At 37.9% G+C, this 18,168-nt stretch overlaps 2 protein-coding genes across 2 annotated transcripts; both read left to right on the forward strand.

The window, feature by feature from the left end:
- Positions 1–1,937: 1,937 nt before the first annotated feature.
- LOC131300510 (protein TONNEAU 1a-like) lies at positions 1,938–8,083 on the forward strand. The gene is made up of 8 exons (XM_058326399.1): positions 1,938–2,195; positions 3,069–3,201; positions 4,737–4,825; positions 4,937–5,059; positions 6,261–6,394; positions 6,492–6,517; positions 6,601–6,757; positions 7,680–8,083. Exons 1-8 carry the CDS (start codon positions 2,109–2,111, stop codon positions 7,729–7,731), a joined length of 801 nt encoding a protein of 266 aa, XP_058182382.1. The 5' UTR covers positions 1,938–2,108; the 3' UTR covers positions 7,732–8,083.
- A 2,650-nt stretch (positions 8,084–10,733) lies between these two features.
- LOC131300511 (two-component response regulator-like PRR73) lies at positions 10,734–17,523 on the forward strand. The gene is made up of 9 exons (XM_058326400.1): positions 10,734–11,000; positions 12,337–12,842; positions 13,224–13,385; positions 13,493–13,626; positions 13,901–14,074; positions 14,574–14,757; positions 14,861–15,299; positions 15,393–16,101; positions 17,164–17,523. Exons 2-9 carry the CDS (start codon positions 12,479–12,481, stop codon positions 17,269–17,271), a joined length of 2,274 nt encoding a protein of 757 aa, XP_058182383.1. The 5' UTR covers positions 10,734–11,000; positions 12,337–12,478; the 3' UTR covers positions 17,272–17,523.
- The last annotated feature ends 645 nt before the right edge of the window (positions 17,524–18,168 follow it).

Raw genomic sequence — 18,168 nt, forward strand, 5'->3', positions numbered from 1 at the left:
AGATGAATGTCGGGGGTTAGGATTCCTTGATTTCTTTTGTGTCTGTTACGTTTGATTAATAAAAAAAACTTTTGCCGTTTAAAAAAAAAATACTATATGTGTTAAATTTTTAGTATTTTTTGTTAGTGAAAAGTGAAAACACCCCTAAGAACGTAAGAAAAGCCCGACCTGCACAAAGCATGGGCCATCCACGTCGAGAAGTGATTGGGCTAAAATTCTTTAGGACCGGACCTGCAATAGATAAAGCCCGCTGGAACCTGGCAGGCTTGGCATGTGGGCCCTGGGGTGGAAAATGACAGCCCAGGACGTGTTTGGATAATTAATACCCGCTAAGGACATTTTCAGCATTTATAAATGTTCTTAGTTTGTCCTTGACGGGTATTAAGGCTCCTTTCCGGAACTAAAAAAAAAGTCTTTATTTTTTAAGAAGACAATTTCAAGCTCAAAAATTATAGGCTTATTGAAATTTAAAAATATGCAATATGAATCTTGTTTGAAAAATCTCAATGAGATCTTTTATACGATGCAAAAAAAATTGAAAAAATATTTTTAAGTTATTTTATTTTTGAGTTAGAAAATGTGAAATAAACTGCTTATTTTTTAAGAAAATTTCTGTAACGCGTCCTTGGCCGTCATTTTCCCCTTAAAGTAGTATGAACTTGTCAATATCAAGGGGAAAATGAATAGATTAAATGGAAACCCACAAATATCACATGCACTTGATAAAATGCAAGAATGGTTGTTTTTGTTTGTTGCGATACGGGACACAGTGTCTACATCCGATTATATTTGTGTGTCGGGACCGAAACTAAAGTTTCATTTCCTACCGGAGGTATGAGATAGTTCACGAGAGTGTGATTTCTAATAGCAATTCTACTAGAAACACAACTTTCAAATATAATTCCCGACACAATTGCATCTAAAGTTATTCGATGCAAGTGAATTCACTTTTATTGAACGATTGAGGAAACGGTTATGTACGAGATTGAGTTTTAAAGTTGTGTTACCTTTTTTGAATGGAACTTGGTTTTCAAATCATCCTTTTGTTCAAGTGCGCTCCAGTCTTTCATACATGTAGAATTACAAAACTACCATTTATACATATTTCCCGTCACATATTAAAAGGGTAATCATGTAATTCTACATCATTTAAAAAAAAAAAAGAGTGCATTTAAAGGGATGTGACAATCAAATTTCTTTTAAATTTTTAATCTATTTTTTTCCCAATATTGTATACATCAGCGGAGAGGTTAATTGAGAGTTAGTAAGTTAATCCATAGGAGTTTCAAAGGTTATTCATAGCTTTGAGTCCCAACCAACCGCCCACTAAAAAAGACAATGGATGATGCTGACTAAGCTATTGTTTGGCCTAATAAGCCAAATGGTTTATTTTTTTGTTACTATTCAAAAAAACTGCATTTGTTAATTTTTCGTTAATTTTCTGTGGATTATAGCTTTGTCCATAACTAGATAAATTTTAAAAGTAAAAAATTACCATCAAAATCCTTTTTTTTTTTTGAAAAAAGACAGAAAAAAGCTTATTAGCTTAATTTTGTATTTATTCAAAAAAATAGATTTCGGTGATAATTTTTTACTTTTTTAATTCTCTTTATTATGAAAAAACAAAAAATTAACAAATACACAAATTTAAATAAGGACAAAAAATACTCAATCGTACAGGAACGTGAATAAGTACTTATTTTTTAAAAAGACAATTTCAAGCTAAAAAATTATGAACTTATTGAAATATAAAAATTTGTAATATGGACCTTGTTTAAAAAATCTCATTGAGATCTTTAAGACGGTACAAAAAAAAATTTAATTTTTTTATTTATATTAATTTTTAGTTTAAAAATATAAAATAAATACTTATTTTTTAAAGAATGTATTTTGAAACGGGTTCTCATTTGGCCAAGCTCATTGCCTTTTGAAATTCTAATCTAATGACACTCCAATCGTACACTTTTCTCTCTCATATCGCTCACGCCAAAACGCAAGGGGAAGGAAAGTATCCAGAACGCCCATCATACTCCCCAGTTGAGCGAGAGAGAGAGAGAGAGAGGAAAGCGAGCGCTTTGTGAGCTTGGGAACACAGAAGCAACATCAAAATGGACGATTACACTCGCGAGATGATGGACCTGAAGACCCTCGTCACTCGAACCCTAGAAAAGAAAGGCGTCCTCGCTAAGATCCGAGTACCTCTCTCTCTCTCTCTCTCTCTCTCGCTCCGTTTCCCTTCAATTATGTCGAGTTTCTACAATGAGGCTGAATGGGTTGATAAATCAGGCGTTCATGAAACCTTATCTGTGTTTGTATTTACTTGGAACATCATTTCATTCGTTTGATTTGCTGTTGCCGGCCATTTAGGGTTCACTCTATATCTTGTTTTAAATTTCTAGTCTTTTCAAAGATTTGATTTCGGTAGAAAAAGGTTCGATTTTGCTACTTTTAAGAGCGATAGGAAGAGTTAATTGCTCCAATTTTTTGCCAAAAGAAAAAAGAAACAAGATCCCTTTTTTCCCCACGAGGCGTTTACAACCCAGTATGATGTGATGATGAACGAATTGTGATAGCTGCAGTCAATAAAATGGGAAGAGAGAGAATGTTAAAACGCCCCCCCTTTTTTGAATTTCAAGGGGTAAATTGGTGTTTTTTGGTGCACCGGCTTTGATTCATTGGAGTTTTCAGATGGGACATTTGTGCTAGTGGGTCCGAAAAACGTGATAGATCAAACACAATTAGGGCACAAATTTATGATGCTCAGAGTCAAGAGAAAGTTATGGAAAGAGTTTGATTGTTGGGATGTTGTTGGATCCTCCTGGAAGCAATCCACCATAAACAGGAGTTTTTGGCTTCACTGCCTTAAATGTATATCGGCTTCTGTACCCGCTTGGAATGTCAGCCTTGTAGAACTTTAAACCAAAAGTCTTCTTAGCTTGGTTGTTCTGCTTATCATGTGACATGATAACCTAGAATCAATCTGTTAGATTCCAAGTAATTATATTGTTCACATGTTCAATGTAAATTTATTGGGGAAAATATGTCAATTTGGCATGTAATATTTATAGGCTGAACTTAGAGCGAGTGTATTCGAGGCAATTGAAGAGGAAGACAGGGCAATAGAAAAGGAAGAAGGTTTACCTCCTGCTCTATTGGGTAGCTGCAATGACCGTGCAAAACAACTTCACGCTTCTCCTTCAGGTTCGCCGTCTAATATTCTTCCTTCTCATGACTTTGAATCTGTTGGATGTTGATGTTTATGAGGTAGTTCTCCACAACCATGTTTGTTTTACGGTTTCCCAATTTAGTTCTCACGTGCTTCTGAAAAGTCACATACTGTTTGACCCAATTCCTAGCAGACTATTGATGTCCTCTGACTCCTCTCTATAAAGTGTAATATGCTGAATTTTATGAGATTTCTGGTCCTGGGCTGAAACTAAGTAGGATGCTTGAAGTCTTCCTTTAGTTATGCTCCATACATAATTCGGGAGTTGTTGATGCTCATCAGTCCACCTTTGGACTTTACAACTTTGGAAGAGTCAATGCATTATAGTGTCAAACTCTATGACCAGGGGTTGTTGTTACATACAGAACCTTAATAAACTGTTAAATTAGCTCTTATCTTGTTATTTGTACTATCGTGTCCAGAATACGAGTCAGAGGTGGATTCAGTTTACGGGAAGTATGGTCATGCAATGAATGTGGTGGCATGACTTTCACTCAACCCTTGTCCACATGACTGATTCATGCTAGTTACGAAAGGGAGAATTCGTTTTGACCAAGTTCTTGTTGGGCAATACTCATGCTCACGCATACAAACACACTCATACCCAAAGGAGGACTTGAACCCTAGTCCTCTCCTTGGGAGTTGGCGTTGTACAAATGTGTAAATGACAATTAATGGTTGCGTTCTAGGATTGATTTCTCAACTGAAGTCCAATATTGTCCAAACATTAGCTTGGCATAACTAAACACCTAAATTCCGTTGCCTCTGAATGGGGAGTCACTAATCCTCACCTCAAAAGAATTATCCCTGTACATACATTTGAGTGTTCATATAGATACTTCACTTGGTTTACGCTTTGCAGCAACATAGTGATTGTCTGAACTTCAACCTATTCCGGACATGAACAGTTAAAATTTAAAATTGGTGGGTGGAATGAATTCAGGATTATTGTCTACTGTCTTTCCATTTCCCTATCCTTGTACTCAGAACTGGAGGAATGTATGAGCTTGCCTCCCTGCCTACCAACCTTAATAAAATAGACTTACTAGTTTCTACGATGGCAAAACAATGCAAACCCACACCACATAGTAATGCTGTGTTTGGATGAGTTTTTGAGAAATTTTTGTAGGGTTATGAGTGGAAAGATAAATGAGAGTAATGATTGGAGAGAGAGAGAGAGATGAGAATAATGATCAGAGATAGGTGTGAGTAATGATTGGAAGTAGAGGTAATGAGTGTTTTTTGAGTTGAGAAATTTTTTTCAAAACGCCATCCAAACAAAGCATAAGTTTCTTCAACACCAATATAATTTGTTCATATGTGCCATATGTGTTTACGGGGAAGTTTGGCAATTATAAACCTATTGAGCAGGTGTTTACTTGTTGGTTCACTAGAGATGTATCTTAATTAGTTCACATGTGTTTACTTGTGAATTTTAATATGCGAGGCTTAGCTGTGAGTATATTATGACTTACATTTCTTGTCCTGCACTTTTATCTGCTAAATGCAGGAAGGCTGCTTACCGCATTGATATGTGAATACTTGGATTGGGCACAACTAAGCCACACTCTAAAAGTTTATCAGCCTGAATGTAACTTGGTAATTCCGTACTCTCCTGTGCTATTTTGGAGAAAGACCCTTTCGTATATTCTAGTCACCTTTTTATATTCCTTGTAATAGGATTGTGTAATGCTGTACATTTAATTGCAGCAAAAGGATTCATGGAAAACCGAGTTAAAAGAATTTAGTAGCAAGAATGGCTATGATCTTAACAGGAATGGTGATAGTGCTCCTTTGCTTTTGGATGTTCTTGAAGGATTCTTGAAGTATGAGGTGGGTTACTTACACATAATAGTGTTCTGTGTTAGACTGTGGAAACCGTTTGTTGTACAGTGTTGGCCCATTCATCTTCCAATTTTTGTGAAGGCTCATCAAGGGAAAATGCTTGCTCTTGGGTATATACTAGCTTTTGAGATTCACTACTTCCCAATTCTTATTTTAACTTTTATTTAATTTACATTCCATACATTTATTTTGTATCCTGCATTGCTACCTCTTGAATCTTGATTCTAGAACCTCTCTCCAATTATTTAGTTTTAAGTATATTGATTGAGACAATGTTATCAGCTCTATGAGATTTCTCAATATTATGGTTGCAGAAAACATCTTTTCCTTCTCAATCATCAAAAGATGCCGAGCATGGAGTTGCTAGGAAAAAAATGGTTACATAGTGGAAAGATGGAATATATTTCACAAATACTTGGTAATAGGAACGAATAGTGTAGTGCAGACTTAGTGTTTTTGCTACCGTGTAGTGCTTCTAAGTCAGTTGGCAGCTCAACACAGGGTTGAGGGAGGTGGCTGGTGCATGAGAAGAAAAGTATTTGGTCTCACTCAGCAGGAGATATAACTTGCAGATGTAAAATGCTGGAAAGGTGTAAGTTTGTATACAATTCAGCTGGAGTAGACTTTAATCTTTTTGGTAGTGGTTGGAGGCTGAACGTTAGGTCTGTACCTGTTACCCTTTCTCAGTGCCGTGCGCCCGTGCATTGGTCCAGAGACTCAAGAGTCCAGACTGCCTTTGGGTGATAGGTTTTCTGTATGTTATGTTTCCAAATGGATCTCTTCATGTTTACTATTGCAAATCGCAAGATGATTTGTTTGAGATGTATGTTTTTTCATTAGCCATCGACGTCCCACAAAAAATGATCCTAGTATCAGCTGAATGCTGTAGGAGAAAGCAAAAAAACTCCAGCTACCAGCTTTTGGTGGTGTCTATGTGATGCTTCATCAGGACAAGTTGCGAGAATTGTTGCTTGCTTGGTTCTCGTTCTTACATAGCGATTATTTAAATGTTTAAAGTGGGTGTAGGTACAGAAGAAACAGTAATGGGCCTAATGGCTTACTCTAGCTAGCTGACTTTATTTAGATATATGAACACATACTTGGTTTTGTTTTTAAGGTTGTTACATTAACTTATCAATCAAAGGTCTGCATGGCTATTCTTCTCTGCTAAGTACTTCTGATTTTACAGAATTTGTCCCAAGGAAGAGGTACTGGAAGGAGATTAACCCCTCCAGAAACCGAGTCTTTCTCCAATTTAGAATCACGAAGCATTAGAAGACCTTCGTCATCATCTGTTGCTGGTGGCTTACCTCCACTTGGAAGGTGCTTGCGGAAGGCGATTGTTAATTTTGAATTTTCTGTTATCCTCTTTCATTTTCTTTTCTATTCTATTGATATGCCTAAATTTTGCTTATTTTAGGCCGCATCCTGTTTCTCAAGCATCCGGTACATTTTCAAACTTTTCAGCCCTCAGAGTCCAATTTCTTCTGGTTCTCATCATGATAACTGATATTTTCACTACTTTTTAGATAGGAGAGGAGGGTCCTCCATGACTAGCTACCGGAAAGATGAATACAACTGGAGATATGACACCGATGAATTGTCAGAGGATGTCATTCATGCTTCAGCTGCTTTGGAAAACCTTCAGTTGGATAGAAAAGCTCGAAATCTGACGAGTTCTTGGAGGTTTGGTTTGCTAATTCTAGATTGTAGATTTCATTTAGTTTCCGTTTCGTTTTTGCTGAAGCAAAATTTTGGAAATGAGACTACTCATCACTACAGGAAGATGTTAGTTAGAACTTGGGACCAAGACCCTTGTCTGTTTCCTTGTGTGTACTGTGCTTGTTTATACTTCATACATCACTCTAGATTCGTGGATTGAAGCAGACAAATCAGCAAGACAAACCATACGTTCTTCTTCCACTTGAACTTGTGAATTGTATGTTGATATCTTCAGAAACAATTATTTGCGATTTTCCCACTGCTGAAAACCTGAAGGGGCTTTGTCTAGGCCTTGGGGATATTTTTTTAATGTCTTCTGTAGCCAATGACAGTGGGTAAGTTGAATTACAGCCAGTATTAGAAAAGGAAAAATTTACTATATAAGTATTCAGGATGGAAACATTCTTCGCAATTTTGACCATGGCTGAACTTTAATTTACAATATGACCCCTTAATGTGTCCAATAATACTAGAGTAAGAAAATGTTGTGCATGTATTTGGGCATTTTTGGCTCGTGTTTAGAGCTTGTTGGGAGTTGAGTTTTGTTCATCCTCCACTTAAGAAGATGGAACATTACCCTCCTTTCTATTGGTTGAAATGGTGTAGATCCCACCAAAAAATGATGTCATGTTTACCAAAAAGTGTATTGCATGGTAAGCATGACATCACTTTGTGATGGGATACACACCATTCCAACCAATAGGAAGGAGGGTAATGTTCACCCTCTTTTAATGAGGGTGAACAAAATTGCACTTGCGTGTTGGACACGGATTTGTGAGGACGGTACACGTATCCATGCTTGCTAGACTCTACTATCTTCACAACTATGTGCTTGAGCTAGACTCTACTATCTTCATCTTACCACGGTTTCCAATTTTGGTTGCAGAAATGCTGGGGATGGGATGGGCGAGGATGACAGCAGGGCTGATCGAATGTAGCTGAATGGCATTTAAATTTCTTCATGCGTGTACTCTGCTTTGTGTGTTTTATCCATCGTCCTGGAAATGATTTCCTGTCATTAAATGGGGTCAGCGATGTAATGCAGGATCTATCTATCTTAAGATCGGCCATTGTGTTTTAGTGAGTTTTCTTTCAGAAGAAGTGAAGTTACGATTTTACTGATCCGCTTGAGGTTCCGAACGCAGTTGTTAATGTCTGCGAATAGTGCAAATGTTGTAAGTGTTTGATTGTTCTAATTGTTGTAAAATGGCATTGCAATACTTGTCAAAGTTGGCCTGGCCGCAACCTTGGAGATGCAGGCGCTGTTTTAACCGATGAATTGTTTATTTAGAGGGGAAAAGTGTTTTTTATTTGTTTTATATTTAGTCTTGTTTCTGCATTTTATAAAATTGCTTGGATAATCTGGAGGCTTGGCAGGTTTATCACTTGAAAGTCTAGATGCCCACTAGACAATTCACATGAACTAGAGTTTTCCAAATTTGCTAAAAAGAAGTTAAAGTATTTGTCAGATTTTACACAGAAAGTGCTATTGAGTAGGCAAAAGAAAAGGAAATAAATTGTTGGTATTTTCTTTGAGAGATGCATTATACAAAAGTTAATTTTTCGATTTTTTTCTTGAAGGCAAAATAAGAACTATTCAAAAAAACAATTATTATTTTTTTTAAATTTTTTTTGTCATCTTATATGAAGTTTTTCCAACTTTAATTTATATTTTTTCGATTTCTCTCGTTGAGATAGAAAATATGATGTAAAAGATTAACCCAAATCTTGCAAAGAAAAAGCAACCAAAAAGACCTGCCCATAAAGGCAAAACTCGGACGGGAGGGCGGTGCTACATAGTCCCGTATTGCGCAGCGTGCTGTACACAGCAAATTGTCGTCGCTCCGGTCTCGCTCCAATGATTAGAAACATTCACTTCGTAGAACTCATCAAGTAGAACAAGTATACCCAAAATCAGCTCAATCAAATGCCATGAAGTGCCTCATCCGAACATTGTTATTTTGAAACGAATGGATCCAAAAATCCATCCACTATAGTATATTTTGGGTACCCTTAATACTCCCTCCGTCCCATAATATTTGTCCGGTCCGCAAAACGAGAACTACAAAATAATGCATTTCTTTCGAGAAAAAATTAAATTTTTTTTCATAAATTAAAAGAACTCGTTGAGATCTAGTAAATTGTTGATTTTTTTTCAACTTTTCTTACAAAATAGTATTATTTTTACGTCTCCTTTTTGCGAACCGGATAAATATTATGGGACGGAGGGAGTAATTTCAAGATAATAATATTTACATGAGTCACTTAATGATATCCGATCAAGCTAATTTTTACTATGCTTGTTCTACTCAACGAGCTTTATGAAGTGAACGATTCCGATCAGCGAAGCAAGATTGGAGCGGCGGTGATTGGCCATGCACAACACACCACATAGCACCGCCCTCCAGTTCCCAAAACTCACCTTAACTTTTTCTTCCTTGTTTGTTTTGAGATTCCAAAACTCCTGCGCACCGTCTTCAATAGATTTCCTCTCTCTACTATCTCTCTTGACTCACTACTCTAAAAACCTCTCTTAAAACTCAAACAAGATGGGGTCATGTCCGGGGAACACCCAATCATTTCTCCCGTAGGCCATTTATTATTGTACTTTAATATATACTAATTTCGAGTGGAAAACACGTGGCGACGCACAATTTGCTACCCAATCGACCTACCCAAGTCACGACCTTCACGAGGCCAAAACGGTACTAGATATTTTCCAGATGACGTGGACGAACCTCGGAGGCACTCTCGACAATAGCTGAACCTCGCGGGGGCAATTCCGTCACCGCACGGAAACCACCTTTATTATCTCCGTCGTTGGTTTTGAACCAACCAATGCGTGGGGCCCACCGCTGCAAATCAAAAAGAAACGAATGGAATCGCATAAAGAAAGGGAAAGACCTTTAACTGAGCCCGGAGCGCGCCACGTGTTCCCATCCGGATCCAAGAGGATTTCCCCTCCCCCCCCCAGATCCGGGCCGAGCTTCTCAGCTCCTCGCTTTAGATTTATTAGCTTCCCCGTCACAGCGCCAACGTGTGTCTCGCCTACGTGGTAATTGTCTTGTATTTTTGTTGTTTCGTTTATACTCGTCATTATAAAAAAAATATTGGAAACCGATGCGCAAAGGACGCACGATTTGTACCACCTCCGTGCCAAAATGTTTGTTCGATTCGGAAAACGAGGAATTAAATTTGATACGATTTCTGTCAGAAAAACTCAAACTTTTTTTACAAATTAAAAGAACTCATTGATATTTGATATGTTATTGAATTTTTTTCGAAGAAAATTGTACTATTGTTTTTAACTTCTTATTTTGGAGACCAAAGAAATATTTTGGACAGAGGGAGTACATTTTTAATCCTGAAGACGAATATTATATTTTACAGTTTTATTTTATGTTATGAAAAAAATGTGATCTATGAATTATTATTTTTAAGCAAGTTATTATTACCTTCACTTCCTCACCACCTCGTATAACTCCAAAATTTGAACTCCAAGACTCCAACAAAGACAAAGTATATTTATTATTTTTGAAGTCCAAAAAAAAAAACTTAATTCTTTTAGTTCTAGAACAATAAAAAAAAAACGCCACTTGATTCTAAAATTATTTTTCGTTATATTCTAAATACTCATCGGCCCGCCAATCAGAACCATTTTTCTCATTACTCCTTTCTCGATTTTGCCAGCTAACTCGCACAACCACTTTTTGAATTGTCATCAAAATAAAACTATATATATCCCAATCATCAATTTGGTTTTTCTTTTCCAAAGAACCAAGAACATAAAAACTCTGATAAAAAAAAATAAAAAAGAACATAAAAACTGATTTAATTTAATTTAAATCCACATCACCACATTTATTCCAACACGGCGAACACGTGGCACAGCTCAGCACCCTTCAACCTCAAGAACATCCACGCCAGCCACCACCGGAATATATTTTAGTACTAATATCTTCGCTGACACATATCTCTTTCTCTCTCCTCGCCTTTGGCCTCGCCGTTCCTCAACCAATAAAAACGACCGGTTTCTCTCAAGTAGCAGACAAAAACCCTAGAATTGCTTCGATTTAGTTCCTTCACTTCACCTCTTTCCGTCGGAATCATTCCGATTTCCAAGAATCGGTAGATTTTGGGGTGGCTGACCTGCAGAGTCAAAGCTTCTGTTTTTAAGTTTTTTCAAGCTTCTGTTTGCAATCATGAGGTAATTAGTCGTTTAGAGACCTTTAATCCACTTCTATATGTAGATCTCTGTGTTTGTATTAAATTTTCACCTTTTTTTCTTTTATAATTCCCCCAAGATTCAATTTTTCTTTCTGAAAATTCTGATTATCTTTTACTGGACCACTCAGGACTGAGAAATTTAGGAAGTATGTGATATATTGGGTGTTTTTTAGGTTTAATTAAATGAAAATTGCACTGATCATTTACTAGTACCTGATTTTAAGTCGTGTGAAGTTGAAATGAGTTTTTCATCTTATTGTACAAAAGATTTTATGATATTTTTTTTTCTCATGTAAACCTGTAAATTCATTACTTGGATATGTGCATATCTTACTGCTGTTGATTATGTTTTTCTTTTGTTGAAACATTTAAAATATGTTGAATGTTGTTTTCACTATGGATATTTGTAATTTATAGTGATATATGTAGTTATTTGCTAGTCCATACTCCATACAAAGCTTTGCTCTGGCTTTATTTGGGACCTCCGCAAGTGGGTGGTGGGATTGGTCCCCCAAGATTAGTTGAGGTGCGCTAAAGGTGGCCCGGATACCTGAGTTATAAAAAAAAGTTATTTACATATGTCAAAATGCTAAAGATCTTAAATACCCGGTAAATACGATAGACGATGAATTGAATAGAACAACCTGTACAAGATTCTCCGACCAAATGATAGAGGCAAGAACACTTTCCTATCCAGATATGATAACTTCCGGTTAGAGTTTCTTTGGTATCTTGCACTGGTTTTGTGAAGTATGAGTGAATCAGTGTTATTTGGGTTATTTATTTTTTCTGACTGTTTAAGGCTAGAGTACTGCGATGATAGAATTCATTTTTCTTCATTTTGCCAAATTGATCCATGTGAGAAATTATTTGCGGTTTTCTGTGCTCTGCTTTGTCTGTTCTATTGTTGTAGTCACATAGGATAAGAGTGCTTTCTTTACTATTTTCCATTTTCTTTCTCTACTAATTGAGGATTTGGACAATATCGGTAATCCCGTCATACATTTAATCCTGCCCAGATATGCTTGCATTGAACTATCCATGTGACCGAGAGCCCTCATATTATCCTAATTTTTGGTCTAATTCCTATCACTAAGAGATAAGTAATCTATATGGTGATAGCACTAATAGGAGATCTATTAGTACACCATCTGCTCCATATCTTTCGTGGGAGCGGAAGCCTCCGCCCGCATCACCATTCAATATTGCTTGGCCCTTTCCTTTGGATTTTTCTTGACATATTAAGTTTCAGTTTGTTGTATAACCTACTTATGATGATTTATCTTATGCGGCTGTTGGTGTGTATCTCTGTGTAGAACTTGTTGAAGATAGAGTTTATCTCTATAGAGCCGGGTTTCTTGTGGACAACGGTATGAGCAACTTCTTTTCGAAAGTAGAAGAGTTGTTGCCAACCGATCCTAGTGCCTTTTGCATCACTGGTCTTTTTGAATCTGGTTGATGAAGGGTGTTCGAGCGAATGGTAACGGTCCCACGACCATTGGGTTGGCGGAACCCAACCATCGTATAAGGGATGATCAAAAGGAAGTAAGGAATGGAGTTGTCACTAATGGGCTTGGGCTTTCTGAGGAACTTGAGTCCAGGATTAATCAGGATATTGAAGATCCAAAGTTTGGACCCAAGGAGCTGGTCCGGCCCCAGGCTGTTCATCAGAGACCACAGCAACAGCATCAAGGGCCTCAAGGATCAGTGGTTTGCTGGGAAAGGTTTCTTCCTCTTAGGACTCTCAAGGTTCTACTGGTGGAAAACGATGATTCTACTCGCCATGTTGTCAGTGCATTGCTTCGAAACTGCAGTTATGAAGGTCAGTAACTCAGTATGTTACATTTATTCAATATCTATTTTGAGTTGGATGTATTTACTTATTGGGTTTTTGTTGGGTGAGAATGGGAGCCTCCTATGATATTGTATTTAGAATATTTTGTTTATCATAGCAATAAACATGTTTACCTGTAGATTCATCTACCATCTTCGGTGGATATATATATTTATTTCTTCGTGAAATCGATAATCTTATACTGTTTTGGACCAAGTCCCTTGTAGCATTATATCTTTTTTATCTTGATGTTTGCTGTATCATTTGCAGCATATAATACTTCCCTTTTCAATGCTTCGCATCATTTTGTACTTACATTTCCTTCTCTCTTTTTACGTCATTGGCCTAATATGGATTTGATCTTGGCAGTTATTGCTGTAGCAAATGGTCTTGAAGCATGGAGAATAGTAGAAGACTCAACCAATCACATTGATCTTGTTCTAACGGAGGTAGTCGTGCCTTGTTTGTCAGGCATTGGTCTCCTGGGAAAGATTATGAGCCACAAAACTTACATGAATATTCCAGTTATTAGTGAGTGTTGTTTATATATCTTCCATTGGAAGTTAGATTGCACTAGTTTTCTAGTCATTTCATTTATTGAAATTTGTAACTGCTATACCTAACGAGTTTTTATGCAGTGATGTCGTCTAACGATTCTATGGGTATAGTCTTTAAATGTTTGTCGAAGGGTGCAGTTGACTTTTTAGTGAAGCCTATTCGAAAGAATGAGCTTAAAAACCTCTGGCAGCATGTATGGAGGAAATGCCACAGTGTGAGTTAATATACTTACTGCAATTTATATACGAAGGTTTTATCACCCAGTTTTGGACTTCAAGCAAGTTCCAATCATATAAATGTCAGTAGGGAATCTCTCTTTATCAATCATGTAAAGTTAGATACTCGGATAAAAAACTGAACCAAAAATATTCTTTCAAATCCCTCTGCTAGTTTTGGCTTTAGCTTTTCTGTCCTTATTGCTTGAATTTATGTATTGACTTGAACAGAATTTTATTGTTCTGCTGTGCATTAATTTCTCATTTCATCAGTCAAGTGGCAGTGGAAGTGGAAGTGAAAGTGGGATACAAGCTAAAAAATCTTCCAAGTCAAAAAGTGTTGAAGGGTCTGACCATAACAGTGGCAGCAATGACGGGGATGATAATACAAGCATTGGTTTGAATGGTGGGGATGGAAATGGAAGTGACAATGGCAGTGGCACTCAGGTATACACTCAATTCACTCAACCATAGATGTATGTGTATATATGAACATAGACCCCAAAAGGACTAGCCTACAGCACTACTTGGCCTGTTCAGAAAAAAAAATGCACCACTGTCTCCTCAGAGTGCTCAGCCCTCACCTCCACCACCTCTGGTGGTACCCAACCATCAAGTGCCCACAATATTCACGGAACCGTCTACTCTGACCTTCTCATTTTCCACTTACCCTGCTGTACCAAAACAATTTGTCACCTTTTCTAATTCGAAAACTTTTAACTCCATAATATAGTTTGTTAACTAATTATTAAGACACAATAGTCACCCTGTTAGAAGTCATTGGAAGGACTAGGTAAAAATGAATAGACGGTTGAGGATGTGAGAAACAACATGATGACTGGAGCACATAGGCTGAGACACTGAGTGTAGTATGAGGACGTGACAAGATGGAGACTGAAGTCAATTTAAACTACTTGATGAACTGTATTATCTTCTGTTATTGCAGAGTTCTTGGACAAAACGAGCAGTAGACGTTGACAGCCCCCAACCCATCTCACCATGGGATCAACTTGAAGATCCTCCCAATAGCACCTGTGCTCAGGTTATCTATTCTAGACCTGAAGCATTTGGCCACAATTGGGTGCCCACAACTGTCACGAAGGAGTACCATGGAAAGGATGATGAACTTGGTATGCATGGCAACCACAGCTGTACTTCTCACTGGTCCTAGTACTATCTTTCTTTCAACTCCCTCAATTTCATTTTCTTACTAAACGTTGCTGTGTTATGCAGACAATGTTGCAATGGGTAAAGACTTGGAGATAGGAGTCCCCAGAAATCCAGATTTACAACTTGAAGACCGAAGCAAAAAAGTATGGGCAACTCTAGCAGGGGCTAAGAAGGATAAAATTAACAAATTAGAATCAACCAGGGATGGTGATAAATTAGAAAACGACAAAAAGGAGCTCAACAGTGGGACACCAAATGGCGAATTGACGAAAGAAATTGCTGATCTCAATGAAGCCATTACTCACTGTACTAATCCTCATATGGAAAGTGTAGCCACTGAAGTCCCAAATGACATATCCAAGAAAAACATTAACGACAAGGCCATCTATGACACTGAGGAAATATCTTCCCTTGAGCTCAGTTTGAAGAGACTCAGAGACGTTGGAGACATTAGGAACAATGCCAAAGAGCGAAATGCTTTAAGACATTCAGCCTTCTCAAGGTATGTGAACTGAAAAATCCAACTAAGTTGACGATGCACCTCTAGGCAAAATCCAGAACAAGAAGAAATCATTTGAGTCTCATTGCTATGCAGGTATACCACTGTGACTGCTAGTCAGTCTCCAGAGGGGAATGTGGGCAGCTGTTCTCCAGTTGATAATAGCTCAGAAGCAGCAAAAACAGAATCAATGCAAAACCTACATTCTACTTCAGATGGCACCCCTAATCGCCGTTCCCATGGCAGTAGCAACAACAACGACATGGGCTCTACTACTAACAATGCTTTTACCAAGCCAGCAGCTTTTAATGATCAGCCAATGTCCAAATCTGGAGTCAATACTCATCCAAGCTCTGCATTCCAACCAATTCCAAATGGCCATGTCCAAGTTCAGCACCACCATCATCATTACCACCACCATCACCATCATGTTCACAATATGAAGCAGGAACAAAAGCAGCAGCCAAACCACGATGATTTGTCTTTGAGGACAATGGTTAAAGCAGATCCACAGTGTGGGCCATCCAATGTGTTAAACACGCCAATTGAAGGCAATGCTGCTAATTACAGTTTGAATGGGAGTGCTTCTGGAAGTAAAAATGGGAGCAATGAGCAAAATGGTAACAGCCTTGGTGTCATTAATGAAGGAACAAATATGGAAAGTGATAATGGGGTAGCTGGAAAATGCAGAGGTGGCGGTGGAAGTGGAAGCAGGAGTGGGGTAGATCAAAGCCAATTCACACCGAGAGAAGCTGCTTTGAACAAATTCCGGCAAAAGAGGAAAGATAGGTGCTTTGAGAAAAAGGTAACTGGTGTTTTGAATTTGCCATGATACACAACATTTCTCATGGTACCCTTGTTTAAAAGAATGATTGCAGCCTAATTTAAAGGAATTAGTAACTGCAAACACTTCAGCATTGGGGCTTAAGTTCGATTCACATGGCATATCTGTAAGTCTCCCCATATTTGTGAAGCATTGGTCCTTCAAGCAACATGTCGTACCTTTGCCGCCTACTTTGCATGGTATTTCTGCATGGGAAAAAACGTATAAGACCTAACACTTTCCTGTTCTGTTTTCCTTAGTTTTTGCCGTACATAGAGATTACCCAGTTTGTATTACCACGTACCTATAAAGGTCCCGGTACTTTGCATAGTCTTTTTGTGTTCGTGTCGGGGACACAAAATGCATGCCCTACGTTTTCTCTTAGTCTATTCACATCACAAAGAGTACCTAGCATGTACCAAGTGGTACATTATTAGGAATGGCATTGATCATGGTGAAATTTATTTGATAGACTTTTTTCTATGCTTATCATTGCTTTTCGAACTAAGCTTTGATATGTAGGTTCTTTAATGAAGAGTCATCCAACTCGTTCTGCATGGTACAGTTGGCATTAAACTGGTTTTTATGTTGGATTCCTAACCAAGTCATGCGCAATTTTTAATTCAATTATTTATACACATATAACGCATTCCTCCAAATTATTAAAAAGAAAAAGAAAAAAAATTATAGATGTATGCCAGCTGTGCAAATACCCTATTTAGGTTTTACCATATGAACAAACCATAACATACCAGTTGTTGTGCATGTTTCCAACTTCCTATGCACTTGTTTTATAGCCTTTTGTTATGCTTGTCCATTCCGGAATGATCACCAAATGGGAAAAGGCATCAAGTTATCAAGCCATGAATACTATGGCGTCCACCTTAGTGCATGGTCACTTGTCCCTGTCCGCAGATAAATAAATTTGTGTAAACAGAGGAACTGTAATTTGGTTATGTTTCCTAGGTATCCCAAACTTGTGCCAAAAATTTGTTATGGAAGCAAAAACATAGAGAGATTACTAACCGTCACCATACTTTGCAGGTACGGTACCATAGCAGGAAGAAACTGGCAGAGCAGAGACCACGTGTTCGAGGTCAATTTGTCCGACAGGTCGTGAGCGAAAATGAAAGCAAGGACGAGGATTCCTAACCCACTCCTTTAACCTGATGGTGCTCACAGGACGTGTACATGAGAATCAGCACTAATTGTGCAGTAGGGAGGGGGTTAGAATTTGTATTTGACAATGGAAGATAGTTGGGGTGAAGTGAGAGAGTTTTATTTGGTAGAACAATGGGATTGTAGTTTATGTTTTCTGATTTCGAATGACCTCTCTGGTGGTGGTAAGTGGTTACCCCTTAAGGGTACCTTTCTGAATAAAACTCTTTTCAGTTTGGTGTGGCAGTTGTTGCTCGAGCAACCTGATTTCTACAAATTCTCCCCTTTAACATTCTGATACAGTATCTGGATCCTATCTGTTCTAATTTTCTTGAACTCTCGTTGGTTTTGGCCTCGTATAGGTTATCCGAAAAGGGGAAAGACTATTGATACCAGGAATCCGTTGTATTCCCTGACAGTTTCAAGTTCTCGAGAAGCAGAAGTTGAGAATGAGCTCAACCCATTAACCGATACTTCCATCCAGTGGCACATCTTTATGGTGCATGTGGAGCATCTCAAGCGATCATGATTCTGTTCCGGTTTCATCATCGAAAAGGTAAAGTCATCGTTCTAACATTGTATTGGCTACAGAAGCAGGGGTTGTGACAAATAATCATGGTTTCATCAGTGAAATGATTCAAACTATTGACTGGATCTCCCCTTCTCTTTTTCCCCTCCGTCACATTCTGTGGATAGCCGGGACATTGAGCAATATAAGGCATTTGGGGATTCGGTTGGATGCAAACTATGTTTATTCCGTTTGAATAACGTAAGCATCCCAAAGAACCGATCTTTCTTGTAGTTGAATCTCTCCTTAACCGATCGATGTGTGATGTTTCTTAATCCTCATTACTATCAGAATCTAAATTATCTCGCTGGAGTGATCAGAAG

The sequence above is a fragment of the Rhododendron vialii genome, chromosome 9a (genome assembly GCF_030253575.1).
Source record: "Rhododendron vialii isolate Sample 1 chromosome 9a, ASM3025357v1".
In the NCBI taxonomy this organism is placed as follows: Eukaryota; Viridiplantae; Streptophyta; class Magnoliopsida; order Ericales; family Ericaceae; genus Rhododendron; species Rhododendron vialii.

What these genes read in the sequence shown, in the direction of transcription:
- LOC131300511 (XM_058326400.1), top strand. Translation starts at nt 12,479, where the DNA reads ATGAAGGGTGTTCGAGCGAATGGTAACGGTCCCACGACCATTGGGTTG. An exon ending in TGGAAAGGATGATGAACTTG is followed by an intron (nt 14,758 to 14,860) that starts GTATGCATGGCA and finishes TGTGTTATGCAG; the next exon opens with ACAATGTTGCAATGGGTAAA. An exon ending in ATAGGTGCTTTGAGAAAAAG is followed by an intron (nt 16,102 to 17,163) that starts GTAACTGGTGTT and finishes CATACTTTGCAG; the next exon opens with GTACGGTACCATAGCAGGAA.
- LOC131300510 (XM_058326399.1), top strand. Translation starts at nt 2,109, where the DNA reads ATGGACGATTACACTCGCGAGATGATGGACCTGAAGACCCTCGTCACT. An exon ending in GCGTCCTCGCTAAGATCCGA is followed by an intron (nt 2,196 to 3,068) that starts GTACCTCTCTCT and finishes TAATATTTATAG; the next exon opens with GCTGAACTTAGAGCGAGTGT. An exon ending in ACTTCACGCTTCTCCTTCAG is followed by an intron (nt 3,202 to 4,736) that starts GTTCGCCGTCTA and finishes TGCTAAATGCAG; the next exon opens with GAAGGCTGCTTACCGCATTG.